The sequence below is a fragment of the Polyodon spathula genome, chromosome 4, assembly GCF_017654505.1.
Source record: "Polyodon spathula isolate WHYD16114869_AA chromosome 4, ASM1765450v1, whole genome shotgun sequence".
NCBI lineage: Eukaryota > Metazoa > Chordata > Actinopteri > Acipenseriformes > Polyodontidae > Polyodon > Polyodon spathula.
In genome coordinates this window covers 22,356,977-22,378,219 of record NC_054537.1, presented here as the reverse complement: position 1 = coordinate 22,378,219, position 21,243 = coordinate 22,356,977, and the positions used below count along the sequence as shown (strand labels likewise).

General features: G+C 37.4%; 1 protein-coding gene across 2 annotated transcripts; it reads right to left on the bottom strand.

Moving 5' to 3' along the window:
• Window positions 1–588: 588 nt before the first annotated feature.
• Window positions 589–20,605, bottom strand: cdk5 (cyclin-dependent kinase 5). 2 transcript variants are annotated; one of them, XM_041247442.1, is made up of 12 exons: window positions 20,456–20,602; window positions 15,517–15,605; window positions 14,418–14,485; window positions 12,801–12,861; window positions 11,720–11,776; window positions 9,518–9,613; window positions 6,800–6,874; window positions 6,096–6,192; window positions 5,796–5,865; window positions 3,269–3,329; window positions 2,775–2,855; window positions 589–1,848 (listed from the first exon to the last, which is right to left on the bottom strand). In XM_041247442.1, the coding sequence occupies exons 1-12, from the start codon at window positions 20,490–20,492 to the stop codon at window positions 1,762–1,764; spliced, it is 879 nt and encodes a 292-aa protein (XP_041103376.1). In that variant the 5' UTR covers window positions 20,493–20,602; the 3' UTR covers window positions 589–1,761. The 2 variants fall into 2 exon arrangements, with proteins under 2 accessions (XP_041103376.1, XP_041103377.1); XM_041247443.1 differs by lacking the exon at window positions 2,775–2,855 and having other exon boundaries at window positions 20,456–20,605.
• Between the last annotated feature and the right edge of the window lie 638 nt (window positions 20,606–21,243).

The window sequence follows — 21,243 nt, the reverse complement described above, 5'->3', positions numbered from 1 at the left end:
AGAGGTTGGAGGTGAGTTGGTGGCAGGTGCTTTTAGCTCTCTGTGGTGCAATGTACAGCTCTTTGTTTGCTTATTTCTTTGCAGCAGTGGTAAAAACATGTACCGGTAAATTAACTGGGTGAAACAAAAACGTGGACAATAAATCCAGAGGATCATATAACACTGTGTAACAAATTTTTTATTTTTTTTTCTTCCTGGGTAGTAAGTGTTATTTCCTAATTGCTTATGCCTCAAAAGTATAGAAACAAAAATTGTGTTACATAGTGTAATCCATGTCAGTCACTTAATTTACTGTAAGATTCGCTCCCAGCAACCGGAAACAGAAGTAAATGAGAAATGATCCTTCATGAATGAATGTCAAACAGTCTAAAGTGCACCCTGTAGAATCCAACATCTTTATTTGCTTACTAAAAATCATAGTGAAGAAAACTTGAAACACAACTGCACTAAATAATTAAACCACCACAGGCGCACGCACATCCTTCTAGAGCAGGGGTCTCCAACCCTGGTCCAATCTCAACCAATCTCTCAGTTACTTAATTGAACCAATTATTGGCTTATTTATTCAAGATTAACAGGTGTTCCAGATCTTTAGCCACTGATGATGTAAAGAGACCTATACAGCCTGCTGGATAGGGGCTCTCCAGGACCAGGGTTGGGGATCCCTGTTCTAGAGTATGTGTAATACTAAATAATGCATTTTGTACTCATTTTGTAAATATTCCTTTAAGCAGGAGAACATTGTTAATAAATAACAGCAATACATTTAAATCTATCCTTTCTAACATTTCAACAAGTGCAAGAAGTGGTCAGTATCATGACAGCTTTAAACAACAGCAGAGTTCAAATGAGCTACCTGTGCAATGGACAGACAGATACTTTTCACAATATCTTTAAACACAGTCACTGCGAGTCAGGCAATACATAACAAATGCATCAGCTGCAGCTCTGGTCTGCTTTTGGCCCCTTTCTCAGTTCACGATTATTTCTGGATTTCACCACTCATTAAAAGGGGAACACGGTTTTCATATGAATGATGCACCAAAAAAGCCAGTACAGTACTTTCTCACTTTAGGTATATCAAATTGTAGCCCCAGATAGACATGGCTAGTGGTTACTTAATGAAGGACATCTGTGGAAATTGTGGGGGAATGAGATTTAAAGCCTGATATACGCAGCAACTGGTCATGTTAATGTCAAAATATTTAACCTAAAAAATAATTATAAAAAAAAATAAATAATTCTGGCAATCTGGGAATTCAAATTTCACCCAAAATCATCACAACACTGAGAAACATGTCCCACTTATTTTCATACAGTCCCTGTGAGCATTATAATGTTATCTTATTCCTAGTCAAAAGTAAAAAAAAAAAAGCAAAGTGCAAATTTGTAATGGAGTTTGTCTGAAAGGAGGGCACTGTCCAACTGTCCAAAACAGCAAAACAGATCATATTGTTAAAACTTCTTGTACCAGCATGTTTTTTACAGCATGCATGGGCCCACGTGTGTATCTGCGTGACTGTAAATTAAGTCTTAAATGTGCATGTGCTGGAGTCAAAAAGAAAGCAAGACAGAGAATGAGATGTTCACCACCAAGACTGTGTTGCTTCAGGCAGTGTAAGACAGTCGAAGCCAGCAGGTTTTGCTCCTGGTTCCTTGAAGGTTTGCCAGTGATGGATGGGTCCTGTATTAAAAACTGGAATTAAGCGCATTAGATGCAGGAGGTCAGACTGAGTTGTGTTACTGGAGTTTGGCAATTGTTTATGGAGGACAGAAATCAGCGAAGTATGGGTGCTGCAAGGCGTCCTCTGCTGAGATCCGCTGGACTGGGTTACACTTCAGTAGATTCTGCAAAACAGATAGTGGAGTAATAAGAATAAAAGAACATACAAAGACTTACAAACTAGAAGAGGCCATTTGGCCCATGATCATCCATTTCTTTGAAGCTGATCAATAACGTGGTTTCATAACCCATTCCATACCCTGACTACTCTGCTACCCTCTGTGCTAAGTCATCGCTGTATGATTTAAATTATATGTGAAGGTCCAAACGTTTTCAAGGATATACAGCATCCACTCGATATATCGCGAGCGTCGGGGTCCAATACAAATCCGCTATATATCAAGGGCCATGATACAGCGAGAGATCCATAGAAAAACAAATAGGCTAATAACAAATACTGTACAACCACTCCCTCGTTTTATCAGGGGCGTCAGGGTCCAATGCAAGTCCTCTACGCACCCGCTTTTACTCATTTTAGTATAGAAAGCAGCGCACCGTTTTAATTCGTACTGCGGAGGGTAATTGCTTCTCATCAACTTCAGTCTCCAGTTAATTTCATGAGTCTTCCTCTCCTTTCTCAAATGCCCAAACCCACCGCATTGAAAGAATCCCATTCTCAACATAGGAGGCTAGTTGCTAGGGAGCTGACGTCACTGCCCTGTGACTTTTGCTAGTGTATTGCTGCTGCCACAAGTGAACACCTTGTTGTCTAAAATAAAAACCGCTTCAGCAAGTAGATATTTAATTTGCTTTGTTGTGCAATGCGTGTGTATGTTATAACAGTATGATATTAATACTTGTTTTTATTTGTTTTGTATATTTTTGTTTTGTTCTAAGTGAAACTGTGTATGTATAGCGCACCCAAGGCATGCACAGTTAGACTGTAAAAATGGGCAGCCAACTCCAGCACCGTTATATAGCCGAATCTGCAGTATAGCGATAGGCAGTATAACTAAGGGTGGGTGTATTTATTTATTTTAATGACCCCAACCTGTAGCAGATCCCGTCCTGTTGCACTCAGTTTTGGAACAACATTCACCAGTGAGGTTGTTGCTGGATACATGGGGTAGGGCTGCAAAAAATGCACTTGGTGAGTAAAAGCCCTTCATCAACAAGGCAACACCCAGCTACCGTATGGACAGTTGCAGGCAATTACAAAAGTAGACATAGCCCTTTCCAAAAACAAACAAAAACAGAAGACAATCAACAGGATTACAATTAACTTTTACATTATAAAAATTATGCTTGTATTTATATGCCTTCAAGGTTTCCCAATCCAAGTCATGGTCTTTTTAATTTCTGTAGACTAATGCTCACTGGAAGCCAGATTGAGACCACCACTCCTTTCACTTTTAACATGATCCAACAACCACAAGCCAAGTCTCCATCCATCCCTCCCATCCATTTTGTATTACAGTGCATCCTGTTGTGTTATATTTACCGCAGACTCTTCTGATCATTAGAATCATCAGAGAGACTCCTTACCTTGTAGTCTGGAAGTTTGGTCATGGTGGGCCACTGCTCCTCAGTCGGTGTCCCCAACAATGTAGTCGCATTAAGGAAAAAGTTATGTGCCTGCCATTAACCTTTTATTTTCTGGCTGAATTTTATGTAAAAAGAAACAAAGAGTACTGTACATGAGAGTCCTGCGCGGATTCGATTTTTATGACCTGCTTCCGACCTGATCCCGCTACTACAGGACTTGACTTGAACCCGCTGCAACACCGTCTTCTTACCCACGACCCGATCCGACCTGCTTTAATAAGACCTGCAACCTGACCCGAACCTGCAAGTGTTTGTCCTTTACCTACTGCCTGTGCCAACTGACTCTCTCACGCTCTCACATTCACACACAGATATCTCTACCATTCTCCTCAGATTGAGTTTATACAATAAAGTTAACATGCTGTGTAGCCTCTCTAGTGGTCTGGATATATTTTAACATAGAAACATATTAACTATCTACTTACTTTACTCTAAAATACCTGTCTATTCCTTTTGTGCCACCAGTTGAAAGGGAGATACTCCTTTGCTGTTGCAGAGATTATGTACCAGTTTTATGGCTGTCGTACACAAAAACACATAACAACAGGTTTTACAAGCAACAAATCCAGTCATATGTTCATTATTTTCATTCACTATGATTCCAAAAGGAATTCCACACTTCTGATTTACCTCTCAAACAATTATCCACTACATGACAAACCCTACGCTATCTTTTGTTTCACCTCGTCCGCAGACATTTTTTTATATCACCAAGCAGACGTGATAAAAGGATCTTGCGACATATCAAACAAGCGGCAATACAAACCCAGAACACTGCTCAGTCAGCTGACTCCTCCCTAATTGCCTCTCACTTTAGTGCAGGAAATACAATGACCTTCTAATACGTTATTTGGGAAAGGGCTACAGACGAGTACACTGAAAGGACAGAAAACATTTTCGGTGATTCCTGAGTCTGATCCAGAAATGCAATTTTCTGACCCACACCTGAACCACCAAAAGAGTTCACATTCCAACCCAAACCCAACCCGCTTTGTGGGTCATCTGAGGGCACCCGACCCGAAGCAGGACTCTACTGTACATACTAACTAAACCCATTTTTTATATTGTCTTGCACCAGCAGGTGGCGGTCTCGGCAATATTCTTACATTGCCCTAATTTAGAGATATGTATATTAAACCTTATTAATCCCCAAATACTGTGATCTATTCAAATAATCACACCTCTAGAGTAATTGAAGATACCATGGGAGGTGTCAGGTGATGGGAATGTGCAAAAATCTAGCATTATAGTCTAGTCTACTCTCCCTTTTTGTCCACTCTATACAATGCCAATATGGTGTGATCATCACGAGGGCCGGATTAACCTACAAGTAAATTACGCTACAGCGTGGGGCCCCCAGCAGAACTGGGCTCCCCCCCCACCCCCAAGATCGCAGTTTGTTTAGGACATTTTACAAAAACTGCCTGTGAGCGGGCACAGGTCACACAGCAATAGAGACGCACAGAAGCTTGCTTTGTGGGGCATTTCTTTCTCGATTACTTATGTACAATACCAAATTTCCCACGCTCTCTACCTCGTGGGAGAGATCAGTCCCTAGTCCTACATCAGAGGCATCAGTCTGCAGGATACAAAATGTATGCATGTATACATTATGCATCCATTTATGCATTAATTTATTTGTTTTAGGGCCAATTTATAAACCTGTCCTGTCTCAAATGTGCACCGTATGCCTCTTTAAATTTTAGAAATGTTCCTTTTTAATTAGGGGGTTGGAATTTTAGAAAAAAAGGCAGGTAAAGGTAGACATGTACAATGCGGGAGACTCAAGGAAATTCAAATTTGGATGTCTGCAGCCGGCAAGAACGGTTTAAGTCTATAGTGTTTGTTTCTCTCCCTATTATATCTACACACACAAAAAAAAGAAGTAAAAAGCCAGAAAAGTTATTCTCCTTTTTGGTTAAACTAGATTGTTTTATTCTATTGCATGCAATGCTACTACTGATTCGTAGAAGGAATCTAACAGGTTTGGGAAAGAAAAAAAAATAATTATTTTGATATATACATCGTTCTGCTGCTAATTTATATATAACAAATGCTGGACTTTCTGATAAACTAAGAAAACCACTGACCCATTAACCCCAGTGCATGTTATATTATGCACTTGATAATACTTTTGTACTTTACTGCCTGAGACTGAAGCTTTTATATGTTGTGATCCATATTGCATCATTTTGTGTTCTATGTTCCCAAAGATGTTTGAATGTAAATTAAAATGATCGTTAACAGTAAGGTTTAATGATTATCACTTGTGATAACCAATATGCCAAAAACAGCATTTGACATAATATGCATAAGGCTCCCTCATCCTTTAATCCGGCTCCGATTATCACAGAAGCAAATATAGGCTTGGCATTGATTATGCATACTGGAAACTACATCTCTGAATAAACCTTGTTTGGAGCTTGCTTATTTACTGTAACTCCACTTCACTGCTTTTAAAGGATATCTGAAAATCCTCTTCAGCTGATCGTCCACATCATTTCCTGGAAACAACGGCCTTCCAGCATTAGCTAACTCTGAAAACACAAAGAGGAGAAAAATACAGAACCATTAACATCTTTGTTAAATATTACAATATCACAGTTGAAATATCTGTCTGTGTATCCTATAGGCCACTGAAAAAAACGATTGCGTACATGCCTTTGACTAACTCAAATATGTAATTGTTTCCTGTGTAATATCATGAACAGTGATTGTGATTATTTCTCAAACTGTATTTATGCAGGGTTCACATAGTGTAGATTACCTGCAAATATACACCCCGCTGACCACATATCAATTGAGGTGGAATACAGCTTGGCACCAAACAGCACATCTGGAGGCCTGTACCATAATGTGACAACCTAGAAAAGAAACGTGCCCACCACAGATTAAAATCATACCTGCTGGATTTAGAGTTTCATACATTACATAAAACACCATAAGAAATACAGTCCATAGGATGAGGCTTAACGTTAAATTATTAAGCTTCTTTTTAATACTACTATATTGCAGCCTGCAGTTCACTAGGAAATGCTTTTCATTTATATTACACGTTGCATAATGCCGTTTAAGTTGAAAGCACAGACTTAACTTGAAAGCAAAAACAAAATTAACAGAAAGCCATTCCACCAGACCTTTCATCAAAAACTTTGGATGTCCCTATAGATCAGGAAAGCAGAACAAACCGTAATATCAGATTTTCACAATCTGAGAATCCTTCTGAAACTGGTGACTTCACGAAGAAGCCCTCAGATCTCTTTCTATTACACTGCAACGGTACGCAGTCGCCACTTCAAAAAACATTTTTATATGAACTGTCCTTGGGACATGGAAATAGTTTAAGGGGGATTTACACAGAAATGAGCGTGCTGTAACTTTTTGTTTTAAAAAGCACTACAAACCAGGTGTTGATGATAGCAACTGTTTGTAATGGAAAAGGGGCTGAAACACACCCAAAAAGGCACATACCTCAGCTGAGTAACATCTGACAGGTATTCCAAATGCACGAGCTAATCCAAAATCCGCTAGTTTGAGCTCGCCATTCTGAAAAAAAAAAACAAATAGAGGTGCATTAGTTAGAGCTGCTTATTCTTTTATAATGTATTTCAGAATAAAACTATCATAAAACTACATGAAAAGCAACAGTACAAAAAAAGTACCCAAGAAAGGGAGTCAGTTAGCACCCTCTCCCTGTCTAGATTCACTGAAGGAAATGGGATTGAGAATCCACTTCTATAATTTCTCATAGTGAATATTTGTACCTTTTGGGCTAATGTAGTTAATGCAGGGCGTGCTACCTGAACGATCATTGCACTCAGTCCTGGTTTCAGAACTTTCATTGTTTATGCATATTATTGAAATGACTAAGTCCTGGGAGTGGGACCAATCAGGCCCCTGGTGAATCTGCTCTGAACTGATCATACTTGTCATTTCATGAATACGTCACACCTGAATCTATAGGTTTACTAATAGGGGTTGATCACAGTTATAGACAGGAAACCTGACCATTTCAATAATTTACTTAATTACAGGTAGTTCTGAAACCCAGGACTGGTGTAGCGCTAGTAGGAGTTTCAAGCCCTCTAAGTTCTTGCTAAAAAGAGCCAACTTCCCTATGTTTCGGTATGTTTAACTTACCTTTGTCAAGGAAAACAGTGAAGGTACTTATAGGTCTTTGATGCCACGGCAACTACACTCACTTATTTCTGTTTAAACCTATTACTGTTCTTGTGATGTAATTTACTACATAGTTAATAATGTAAAAATGTACTATACATTTCTATGTAATCCTTTATTCTTCTATATTGCACGCTATCTAATTGTATTTCTTCACATTGTAGGTCATTTGTGTTATGTTCATTCATATATATATATATATATATATATGTAAAGTTTGAGAAAAAGGAAGACTGCTGTGTACCAAAATGATCAATAAGAAAAAAGAAAAAAACAAAGAAAAAACAGTACTTTAAGAAGTTGATAAAAAAAAAAAAATTATCAACTTTTTAAAGTACTGTTTTTTTTTGTATTCAGCTGATGAAGGACTTATAATCCATAACGTCCTGATAATTGATTTGTAATCAATTATTCTACCTTTTTTAAGTACCTAAAATATCCTGTTCTTTTTCTTTTTTCTTATTGATCATTTTGGTACACAGCAGTCTTCCTTTTTCTCAAACTTATTTTATATATATATATATATATATATATATATATATATATATATATATATATATATATATATATATACACACACACACACACACACATACACTGAGTGTACAAAACATTAGGAACACCTGCTCTTTCCATGAAATAGTCTGATGAGGTGAATCCAGGTGAAAGCTATGATCCCTTATTGATGTAACCTGTTAAATCCACTTCAATCAGTGTAAATGAAAGGGAGACAGGTTAAAGAAGAATTTTTAAGCCTTGACACAATTGAGACATGGATTGTGTATATGTGCCATTCAGAGGGTAAATGGGCAAGACAAAAGATTTAAGTGCCTTTGAACGGGATATGGTAGTAGGTGCCAGGCGCGCCGGTTTGAGTGTGTCAAGAACTGCAACGCTGCTGGGCTTTCATGCACAACAGTTTCCCGTGTGTATCAAGGATGATCCACCACCCAAAGGACATCCAGCCAACGGCAGCCCAGTGGTCGAAAACGGCTCATTGATGAAAGAGGCCAAAGGAGGCTGACACAAATTGTGCAGAGCAACAGACGGGCTACAGTTAGTCAACTAACAGTCCAGTACAACACTGGTGCCGAAAGACCCATAAAAGAATGCACAACTCGTCATACCTTGACACGAATGGGGTATGGCAGCCGACAACCTAACAGAGTTCCACTTCTATCAGCAAAGTACAAGAAACTGCGGTTACAGTGGGCTAAGGAACGAAAACACTGGACACTGGAGGATTGGAAAAACATTGCCTGGTCTGATGAATCCCAGTTCCTGCTGTTTCACACTGATGGGAGGACTAGGGTATGGAGAAAACCACATGAGTACATGCATCCATCATGCCGCATGTCAACATTGCAGGCTGGTGGTGGTGGTGTGATGGTGTGGGGTGTGTTTTCATGGAACACATTGGGCCCCTTGATAAAAGTGGAGCAACGTTTGAATGCCACAGGATATCTGAACATCACTGCCAATCAGGTGCATCCCTTCATGGCAGCAGTGTATCCATCTGCTAATGGATTTTTTCAGCAGGATAATGCCCCATGCCACAAGGCTAGGATTGTCCAGGAATGGTTCAACATGACAGTGAATTCAGCTTACTGCAGTGGCCTGCCCAGTCCCCAGATCTCAATCCAATTGAGCATCTTTGGGATGAGATGGAACGAGCTATTCGGAGTAGAGATCCACTACCAGCCAACTTGACACAACTGTGGGAAGCATTGGAGTCAACACAGGCCAGCATCCCTGTGGAACGCTTTCGACACCTTGTAGAGTCCATGCCCCTGACTAATTGAGGCTGTTCTGAGGGCAAAAGGGGGTGCAACTCAATATTAGGAAGGTGTTCCTAATGTTTTGTACACTCAGTGTGTGTGTGTGTGTGTGTGTGTGTATATATATATATATATATATATATATATATATATATATATATATATATATATATATATATATATATATATATATATATATATATATAAATGCACATCCCATAGATTATCTTACCCTGTTAATAAGAAGATTCTGAGGCTTGAGGTCTCTATGCAGCACATTCCGGCTATGGCAAAAAGCCAAACCTTTTAGCAACTGGTACATGAAGGACTAAAGGAAAAACAGAAAATTGTTTTAAGTATTTAGTCTTCATTCTATTTTGCAAGAATCGTTTAACCTATTTACTGGAATGTATTCATTTAATTTTTTCACATTATAATACCAGACTATTGTTTGCCACAACAACCTGGTATAACTGATGATAAGCTTACTACAATATACTCTAGAATTATTAATTTCGAAAAGTAATAAGTATTTGAAGTAAAAAAAAAATAAAAATATTAAACAATGATCTAGTTTTTGTGAACTTCCTGTGTAACTCTTCCAGGTGTACTATGGGCTAAACTCCCCTACCCTTGTAAATTCACTGTACTGGCCCATGAAGAAAATGCATGGTAGCACTTAGTTCTACTGTATTACAGGGAAAGACATAACCAACAGCACTGGCTACAATTGCCGCGGTGCCCAAGCTGCTTGCCTCAAAATTAAAAAAAACTTACAGCAAAACTTGCCCCAGCTGCAATGGCACATCTGATCTACAACCCATTAACAAACTTGCTCAGTCAGCTGGCCCGTTCTGTCAAAATTCAGTTTAAATCTGTCTAATCTCATCCTGTGAGAAAATGACGCATTATTATAATGAATTACTGTTGCTATTCTTTTTACTGGGCACCTCCCACGAGAAAGACGTACTGTCATTGTTTAATGTCGTGCAAAGAAAGCAGAGGACACTGTTCGACTGAGCTCAAATGACTGCGCTTCCAAAATCTGGTTCAAGCAGCTCCCTGCGTTATGAAACGAGTAGGCGTGATAACATAATAGCGAACGAAACAATCTAGAGAAGTGCATCCATTTCCGTTTTCATTTATTTTTGTGTAATAGATTCTCACTTAACTAGTAAAACGTGTGCTTTCACGAAAGGGGTTAGAATGTGCATGCTTAAAAACAGCATACCTTTTTTTTTTTCCTGAATCGAGTGTCCAGCAATGCACCATAACAAAACTGCAAATCCTTTGCAACTGGAAATTTCAAGAACTGTGAAACTATAAAAAGGCTTTCAAATGTAAACATCTGACATTACGTATGTCGAGCTGTTCATCGCTGTGATGCAGAGCACTCTCCATCGCCAGACGAAGTTTCCAGTTCCAGGTTGTTGTTTGTTTTTTTTCAAAGCGGCTTTGTTTGTACAGGTTACAGCGGTTAGGAAACTACAGTTGCAAAGACACTGCAGACCGAACAGCTAATAAAATTATTAAACTCCATACTGACGGTTTACCTGAAAATCGTCCTTTGTTTAACTTTCCCTTCACTGCCATCGCTTATTTGTGCTGTTGTATCACTAAGACTGTATCTTTTCATGGTGAGCATGGATTTCACGATTTCTATGAATTAGAACCAGTGGCATGTACTCATAATATCCAATTCTACGTAAAAACTTTGATTTCTGAAAAAATACTATTTTTAGCATTTTAGCTTCACCAGCAAACATCATGTTATAGAAAATCCAGATGAACTTGCTTACCCTAAATTATGAAACACATGGCATACCAGCAGAGGGTTTAAAAAAAAAAAAAAACATTAATTACAGGACACAGGCAAGGTGCTATATTTAGCTCTTGTTGACTTGCTGACTGAGTTTAGTAAATAATACCCTGAATATTTTTTATTTTTTTGCCAAATTACCCTTTGTATTTTTGCATTATGAAAGTTTATGTTGTTTTTAAATTGGATTTTTTACACCATTTTATTTTTACAATGGAAAAGTGACCTATGTTTTATTCTTGTAAACAATTACTGTGTGAATCACTCAGAAAACATTGATTTAGGTTTGTCTGAACTCAAATTTCATAATAAGCTATCTGTACTTATTTTTTGTTGTTTTATGAAGGAGTACCAAATTGCACCCTTGGGTTAGATTTATGTTTTGCCTTTTTGCCTCCAAGACTGCCATGTATACCCTTCACAGGTAGGCTAAGTAGTAGTAAACTATGCAAAAACACACTTCAACAAGAAGACATACAATCCCTTAACTTCAGCACACCAACATAAAAACATGAGAACACGGAAAACCACTTTATGCCACCTTGTGGCCATGTCTGCACATTCAAACAAATAATTTGGAGAAAACATTTCCCATCAAGACATTTCCAAGCTCACCTTTACTATTTCAGGGTCTAGGTCCCCATTGCAGCTATCAAAATATTTCTTCAAATCCTGTAAAAGGTGGAGACAATTGCAGCTGCGATAAACAGAGTACATTCAAATCACATTTATACCAAAATTAACACTGGTGGAAATGTTGTACATACACACAGTATATATATATATATCTCTTAAAGCACAATAATGGTTTCTATTTAAAGATGATCTCTGCCATTTATAGCTGCTTTACCCTTTATCCTCATTAGAAGGTACAATGCTGCACCCATGACATAAAGCTGTCAACCACACAAAAGACAAATAACCCTGCCTACTTCTAAGCAAGATGTTTGGACCTTGAACCTTGTAAAACTGAAACCTACACCCCGTTCACACTTGCGGTTTAGGCCAGCCCAGGGCTGCCTTATCTCATGTGTGAACGCTCGAAAAATGAAAAGGTGGCCCTGGACCGGGTGAAATTTAGACCAGCTTTTTGATGTGGCCTAAAGTATCAATGCTGCCTCAGGGCCGACCAGCTGTCTGTGTGAACCCAACGCAGGCCCTGGGCCAGCCTTAACGCGTCAGTGCGGTGACGTAGCTCAAACCACTCCCCTACTAGGTCGAGCGTAGTAGATCAAAACAATGTCGGTTTTAAGGGGTAGCAGCTGGGACGATGCGGAAATTAACCCTTAGCGGTCCATTTATTCAGCGCTTGTCAGGCCTAATTTATTTTCACACGCGCTGTTTTAAATATTCCCAACCTTCTACTATAACTAAAGGTTGTACCAAGCAATTCTTTATTAACAACTGAGATCTGCTGGAAGTAGCCCTGGCAAGCTTCTTTGACCTAATAGGAAAAAAAAATTAAGCATACAGTATGAGGGGTTCAGAGACCTCTTCATTCAATATATTTTTTTTTTTTTTCATGCAACACCATTTATTCAATGTTTTATTCAAACTATTGCCATTTGACTTATAAAATAATAGTGACACTTTAACAAGGGTTAAAATATGCCAGATGCCCAGATATGCCATGAAGACTAGCAGCATCCATCTAGTGTATACATTTCAAATGTCAAAAATCTTGTACGGGGCTTACCTGATCACAGTATTCAAACACTAAGGTTAACTTCTTATCACTGTGGAGTACATCATGCAACCTAGATAGAAAAAATGGTAGGTTTGAGTCACTATAAAATCAGAAAGACAGTTTGATCATACCGAAGGCAGCTTCTTTTAGGTACAAACATCTAGGTACGAACATTTTATTACTAACGGTTTAGAATCTATAAACTATAGACAAACACTGAGCTGCTGGCAAGTCTGATTGATGGTAAATCTGCAGTGTAGAATTGTGTAAAGCAGTGGTTTCCAACCTTTCTCAATGTAGGGACCACCTTGTGTGTTTGGATTTTTCCCACAGACCACTTGCCACACACATCAGCAAGGAATGTTGTCATTTTGTGAAAGTTATTAATGACAAAGCTCCTGTTTCTTTTGCTTAAATTTTTTATTTTGCTCGCATTTTGAATGTTTTGTAGATAAAGATAAATGTTTTAAGAGTTTTGTTTGACAAAACCTGACAAATAATGCACTGGGGCTTGCGTCGTCCTCAGATCCAATAAATGTAAATGCCAGTGCTGTTCCCCGCAACAGTTACCTTGTGTAGCAAATTAATCTCTCCATTTCTAATGCAATTTATTTTTTGCCAACTTCGCTCGATGTACACATAAAAAAACACCAGAATACAAAGACGAGGCGACGTGGGAAGCAATTTGAAAATTTAAAAAATGATTGAATGAGTTTATAGGATGTTACACAGCACTTTTGGTGGGCTGTGATATGTACATTAAACAGGATTGGTGGCACACAGACTGTACACATTACTTCCAGATATGCTAATAGAATTTCCTTTTGGCATATAGTCTGAGATATTAAATCTGGCCGAAAAAACCCATATAATAACAGAGCTGAAATCAGTCATTCCCACCACTGTACAGTTCACTACTTTTACTTACAGTGCGCTACTTTTATGCAGAGTGAAAAGGCTGGGTCAGCCAGGTTAGGTTTTTTTTTTTCCCACTGAAGCGTGAACACAAGCAGTAAAAAGAACACGGATTAGAAACATGTGGATTTACGTGAATTTTTGTTTCCAAATAATGCTGGCTAAAAAAAGATGTCTGTAATTTCAACAAGACAAATTTGCGTTTACAATGTGTAACAATTATTTAGTTAGTATTTGTTTCACATTAGAAAGCTGTTTCAGTTAATGGCGGCTTTGAAGGCGATGCTTGGTATTGCATCAAAGGTAGCTGTAATGTATATTAATTTATAAACACACCCGTAATAAAAGAAAACAGAGAAAGGGGAAAATGCAATTATATCTTAGAATTACATATCACAAGGTTAAAGCTGTTTGTTGTGTTGCTTAGTTGTAGCACAACATGTGACTGTGTAGAAATGGGCTTTTGAAAGAACTGTTTAACCAAATTTTGGAGTTTACTTGCGGACCACAGGTTGGGAACCACTGGTTTAAAGTAAAAGGAGACAGTTGTGCATACAAAACATTTAAAACATGTCAAATACTGTACTTCACACTTAAATAAACAAACAAAAAAAAAACCTTACAGCCTTAATCATACAACTCCAATAGAACACAAAGATACATTTAAATACAACAAATAAACCGAACAAATAAATAAATAAATACACCTACCTCACTATATTTTTATGTTTTAGTTCTTTCAAAAGACAGATTTCTCGTAGTGCAGAGCTTGGTACTCCCTAGAAAACAAGAAAGATTAATTTCTTAACTGCAGATTATAATTTGCAGAGAACTGAATGCACACTGTACCAGACTAAATGATTGGTTGACTGTAAAAAGGCAACACTTTTGGTTCAATAAACTGCATTGTGACTGCTGCTTTAGCATTGTGTGATTCCTGAAAGAATATCAGACAACTCGTTTAATTGAACAATTCCTAAAATTCACAAATTGGTGGTGGCGTTATGTTATAACCTCATTTGCTGTAATTATTTTAATTTCATTTTTCCTTTTGCTCATACATTGAACTTCATATTACATGAGATATTTTTTAACACAATTTCATGCAGGGATGGGTAATTTCTAGCCCAAAGGATAACAAGATCAAAAACTAAGGTCACAGTAAACGTCATTGAACAGCATTGTATAATGCATTCAGCCAACGACATTGTGCAAAATATTTGTCAGCGCTCAGCTATCCCGTTTCAACCAGGTATTGTATAACTGTTTAAGTAGAACACCATAACCCCTTAATGCAAATTCCATTTTCACAAATTATGAGGTACAACTAAACTGGCCTGGTGAGGCAAAATGTTCCTATGTACAGCAGGTATTTACAGTATGTATCTAAGTATTTAAGTAACCATGAGAGCACCCGTTGAGACATTAGCAGACATAAACTACCTAATACAATATATACAAATATTCAGCACATCTTATGGTGAAGCAATTAATATAATTCACACTTGGTGCGCAAAACCATTTATCCAATAATGCCTCCTTTAGAAACATGTCTACTTCAGTTTCTTCTTTTTTTTTGTATACGGTATCTCATAAATCAATTAGTTATGAGTGAACTAAAATTATATAGTAACGACGTGTGTGTAAACCATTTATCCAACAGGTAAATCTTTAGACAGGTCTGTGTAGTTTGCACGGTTTACCCTGTTTCATTGAATTTCGAATAGCTTGTTAGCTTTAGTGGTCTAGCCTAGACCACTAAGAAACCATACTCTATTTAAAAACATCAAAAGACAACAGTAGCTGATACCTCATCGTCATCGTCTAGACGTACTCTTTTGAGGGCTACAATTTCATGGGTTTCTCTGTTTTTGGCTTTGAAGACTGTTCCGTAGGTACCTGTGAACAGACAGACAAACACCTGGTTAACTAAAGGCTAGAGAATTGTAAATACTTGTGGCTACCTATAAAGTTCAGGATTATTTTCAAAACTCTCCTGCACACCTACAATGCCCTTCATCACACAGGACCAGAGTACCTCCTCAACCTGCAGACCCGCAATGTCCCTGCCCACAAGCAGAGGTCCTCCGACTCTGGCCTGCTTGTTATCCCCAAGGAAAAGTGCGCCACACATGGAGAACGCTCCTTTAGCTTCATGGCTCTGACTCTTTGGAACTCTCTCCCACCGTCGCTCGCTTTAAATCAGCTCTTGAGACCCAACTGTTCTCTCTTGCTTTCCATGCTCTTTAAGCCTGATATTGCTATTAGTTGCTGTGTTGCTGCTACTATTTAATCTATTATGCACTTTCCACTATATTTAATGTACTATTTCATGTATTATGCTACTATCAGGTATTATGCACTTTCCATTGAAATGAATGTATTATTCATTTTTTATTTTATTTTTTTTACTGTATATCATGTATTATGCATTTCTCTGTATTTAAAGTATTATGGAATTACTGTGTCTTGTAAAGTGCTTGATAATGGTGGCCCACCGTGAAAGGCGCTATATAAAATAAAGATTGACTGCTTGATTGAAATATATTATGATACAGTAAAAAAAGATAAACACCAGGGCGCCAGCAGCATATCGTCCTAATTTAACCTGGTACATGTTGGCTGGGCGTCCCTACCACTATTGTCATTATTTATTAAACGAGTCACATATGAAATGCTGACCCTTTTGACATCTTGACATTTACTTAATACTTATTGAAGTGTTATAATTTATAGATTTAATGTACATCGCTTTGATTAATGTGCAATTGTTTATCACTAATTATGCTCTACAACACTTAAACTAAACCGCTATGGTACTTTCAGAATTGCTCGGTGGGTTGGGCGTCTACTCTCTCTGTTGCTTGATACCCTAGCTGCTGAGGCAGAGCAGCAAGTCTATAGCGTCAAGACAAACTTTCCACCCTATATATCAGAAGCCATACATGATAGGTTCTGGTTGACACATTGCTGTCAATCAGGTCTGTAAAAGCTTGCAATTATTATTTTACTCATCAAATTATCGTATATTTTTTAAAATTTTCATGTCATTTACTGGGGCTCCTCTGAGCTTGAGGCCTCAGTAGAGTTGTCCCCACTTCCCCCTCATAAGCACTGGCCCTGGATCATTCAGTTACTTAAACCCCTCTGTGAATGCTTAGTTTACTGGTTTTGGGATGATTTTGATTAAATGCAATAACATGTTATTAACTTATGTGGTTTAAAACAACATGTTTGCTATTGGTTATGGATCTCTTTCTTCAATTCAAGAAAGCAGTCAAGCAGGACAGAATTAGAACTATTCTATGAGGCCAAAAAAAAAAACAAACAAAAAAAAACAAACAAAAACAGGGGTAACTCATATCCTGGCAAAGTCTGGGTTTGAAAAGAGACACCGGTCTTTAATAATGAAATGCAAAGTCTTACCCACCTGGGACGTTAGAAAGGATACAAGTGTAACAGGTGGAGGCTGGGCAAAGCAGGCGCTCTCTCACCAAACCTCTACTAACATTAATTTCAAACAAGTGACATGACATGCGTACAGTAAGTTGCGTATAATATTGTGGCCTTTTAATATTCTAGTTTGGTTGACTGGTTATGAAGTTACGGAACAAAGCAGCTAATATGCATACACACACGTGTATATACTTTTATAAAATTGGTATTTTAAATATTCTATCTTGAATGGTGAAAACTGGTCACATGGGGGTGTTGATATTACAGCATATTACCATAGGTCGGCACTTCTTTTCAAAAAGGGTTAAATCACTGGTAGATATCCATACACCACTATTGTTTTAATAATGAAACAACAGTTTCAGATCTCCATGTGCCCATTTAATTTCTTTGAAAAAAAATTTTAAACTGATTGTTGAGTACTGTATATGATACAAACAGTTCAAAACAATTACAAATAATCATGTCCTCATTTCATTTTATATTTCTTCTTAGAGGCAGGACAAATCTCTTTTTAATTTGTTGACCCCTTATTTTTATTTCTGTGTTAAATTTATTATAAAAGAAGTATATAGAGACAAAGATTAATGCTATCTGTTGCATACATGCAATAGCTATGTAAGGTATTTTATTTATGTAATTATTTTACTCTATCACTGCTGTCAATTTAATAGAACACATTGATAAAAACATGTTTTTCCTTCAGCAAAGAGGCAAATGTCAGGGCTCGAATTACTGTGGAGCTGGGGGTGGGGTCGATCCCTTTAAATTTCTCTAAATAGTTTTATTTCTAAGTTGCTTTTTAACATGTTCTATGCCAGCAAGTATCACTTAAAAGGTTTCACTGGCTACCTGTAAAGTTCAGGATTAAGTTCAAAACTCTCTTGCTCACCTACACTGCCCTTCATCACACAGGACCAGAGTACCTCCTCAACCTACTGACTCACTATGTCCCTGACCACAAGCTGAGGTCCTCTGACTCTGGCCTGCTTGTTATCCTGAAGCAAAAGTGCACAACACTTGGACAACGCTCATTTAGCTTCATAGGTCCGACTTTTTGGAACTTTCTCCCAGCTTTGGTGTGTGATGCTCCCACTGTCGCTCACTTTAAATCAACTCTCAAGACCCTCCTGTTCTCTCTTGCTTTCCATGCTCTTTAAGCATGATCTCTGCTATTAGCTGCTGCTACTATTTCATGTATTATGTTATTATCATGTATTATGCACGTTCCACTGTATTTAGTGTACTATTTCATTTATGATGTACTTTCCACTGTATTTAATGTATTATGTATTTTTTTCTGTATTTAATTGTATATCATGTATTATGCATTTCTCTGTATTTGAAGTATTATGGACTTTCTTGTATTTACTGCATCTTGTAAAGCACTTTGTGATGGTGTTCCACTATAAAAGACGCTATATAAAAAATAAAGAATGATTGATTAAAACAGAAAGTAACCTGTTAAAAACATGTTAATTGTATGACATTTCCTGCCTTGCAGTTTTTCAGTACCAATCAGTGATAATGAGAAAGCATCTCCTGACAATCTGAAAACTTCTCTGCACCTTCCACATAAGCTTATGCTTATATTTTGTAAGTAAAGAAGTGACACATTTCATTTGACCAGAAAAGGAATACGATGTAATCATCTTATACCTTGAACCATGTCTCAGCCTTTGCTGTTGACACCAAAAATAAACTCCAGCCAAGATCAACAAAGAAATTAGCCTTCCTAAAATGCATTGTTATCTAATTTAGATTGTCAGATGATGGATTCTCATGCTTATTGATTGGTACTGAAAAATACAATAGGCAGGAAATTTCATCATGGAATTAACAATTTTCCTTTCTGTTTTGAGTGATGTCTGTCAGCTTAAGGCATGTCAAAGGAGGCATTTGGAAATACAACTATTCAGAGAAACTTAAAGGGTTTGCCTACATGGATTGCTATTTACCAGTCTTAATAACTACTTCAGAAGGCAATTTCTGTTTCTGCAACCAGGGCAGCTTCTAAACAAAACTCACAAAAGCTGATTAGTGGGCTTCATTTATTGCAGTCAGAAGAGAGTATTTTAACACATTGCATCACCTTTAGTGATGCAGTGTGTTTTGTTAATTTAGTCTAGAAATTAACAAAACACAGTCAAGGTAATCTTGTAAAAAAGTTACCCCCCATGATAATTTAAAGAAATGCTTGTGTCAGTTTAGGTGGACATCAGAAACATTTATGATAAAATCAGTTAGGTGTATAAAATACAGTGGTGAGTTTTTTGTTTTTTTTGTTTGTTTGTTTGTTTTTTTCCCCAAAATGGTTAATGCTTTACCAAAATGGAACATTAATGTGAGTGGCAAGCCCAAGACTGCGATGTTGTTGTTTGGTCTAAACGGTAATTTAGTAAAAAGCTGTTTGTTTGAGTTGTCATCTTCGCCTACCTAGTTCGGGCTGTGCTTAAGCCTTGAGATCGACAACATGATATGCATAGCCTACAATAATTTGTACAGAAATGAAAAGTACATACGCATAACATAACCGTGCACCTATACTGTGGATAAGTAAACACGACGCAAGTCTGTACATCAAATAAACAGACCACATTTATACTGAACTGTAACCTTAACAATCGACGAACAGGTAGCCGCCTACCTCTTGTCAAATACAGCCACAAACCTAACCCGACCTCTGTTTCCCTGTACAAAGAGATCACAGAACCATACTGATTTAATAATGCATAAAAGCATGCAAAAAAATAAACACATGGAAGATTTAAGCTATTTTAAATGTTATTTAACTCGAGGGAACTGTTTAAAAACCACACACATCACAAAACGCACTCTCGTGCAGCGTAGAATAGGCTAAATAGAATCGCTGATCAAGCAAAAGAATACAAAATTCAATGCACACTCAATAACATTGCAAGTGAACGACAGAGCCACAATTAAACCCATTCAATGGCTTCGTCGTATTTATTAAGATCAGTACTGCTACACTATATTAAGTCGCGTTAATTAATTACTTCATTCATTCACACAAATACGTAAGCTTCATAGCCCTATACCCCGCCCAACAGACGAATCTTCAGAGTTTTGCAAGCCAGAACCCGCAGTAACTCGAGAACCGAGGCTACATGGGAAAGAGTAGGCCGCGGTAGGATGAAGTGGAAATTTAAGTAAACGGAAGGCAGAGAATGAAATGCATCCCATATTGTAACACAGCTCGAAACAGATATTTAAAAATAAATAAATAAGTTTAAAAAAATCCGGTAACCAGTCAAATAACGTATTGCATTTACCTTCGCCGATCTTCTCCAGTTTCTCGTATTTCTGCATTTTTTTTTTTTTTTTTTTTTTATTGAAAATAATTTGTCTGTCTAAGGTTTTCTCTCCGGATTAACTTTAAAGTAGGTTCTGCAACACACCACTGCATCAGATTGAGACATCTAATGGCAAAAAACCGAACTGCAGTACGTCACTACCCTCAGGTAACTAGTTTATAAATCGCTATATAGAGCATGAATAATATGATGGAAATATAGGGAGATGTTACTACCAATGGGATTTTACTGGCACTAAGCTATTCAAATATTAATTAAACTTTAAATCTAATAAATATAACCATGTATCTTCTGTCCTGGCAGCAGTGTCTTTTGAATATATTACTGGCAGTTGAATTTCTACTGGTACACTATTGTCCTATAAAGGTGAATATATTTATATTTGAAGATAGAACAGTCTCAATTAACCGTTTAACCGTACAACAGAGTGGTAAGAAGACTTCAGGGAGAAAGGCTGTGTAAACAAACTGGGAAAGCCAGCAAGGCTTGGTTTCTGATGACACAGAGTGCAGTACTGTCAATAAATCTACTTTCTTTTTATTGTAAAATGTAATATGATTATGGGACAAAGCAACATTTATTTATTTTTATTTTTTTTTAATAATTTTGGAATTAAACATTCTTAGATACATGATTAACTCCTATGATTTCTTATTACCACCACCTAAAATGTGTGATCCTCAAAAAACAATTTTGAGTTAAAATGTAGTGTGGATAGGTCTTTAGTAAATCTACATATTCAGGTT

Bases quoted from the DNA above. Each gene is read 5' to 3' on its own strand.
- cdk5 (XM_041247442.1), bottom strand. From the start codon at position 20,492: ATGCAGAAATACGAGAAACTGGAGAAGATCGGCGAAG. The intron at 6,193-6,799 runs GTATGTGCCTTT...TTTCTTTTCTAG, and splicing joins TCAGATGTTACTCAGCTGAG to GTTGTCACATTATGGTACAG. The intron at 3,330-5,795 runs ATATCCTTTAAA...TAATGCGACTAC, and splicing joins CAGCTGAAGAGGATTTTCAG to ATTGTTGGGGACACCGACTG.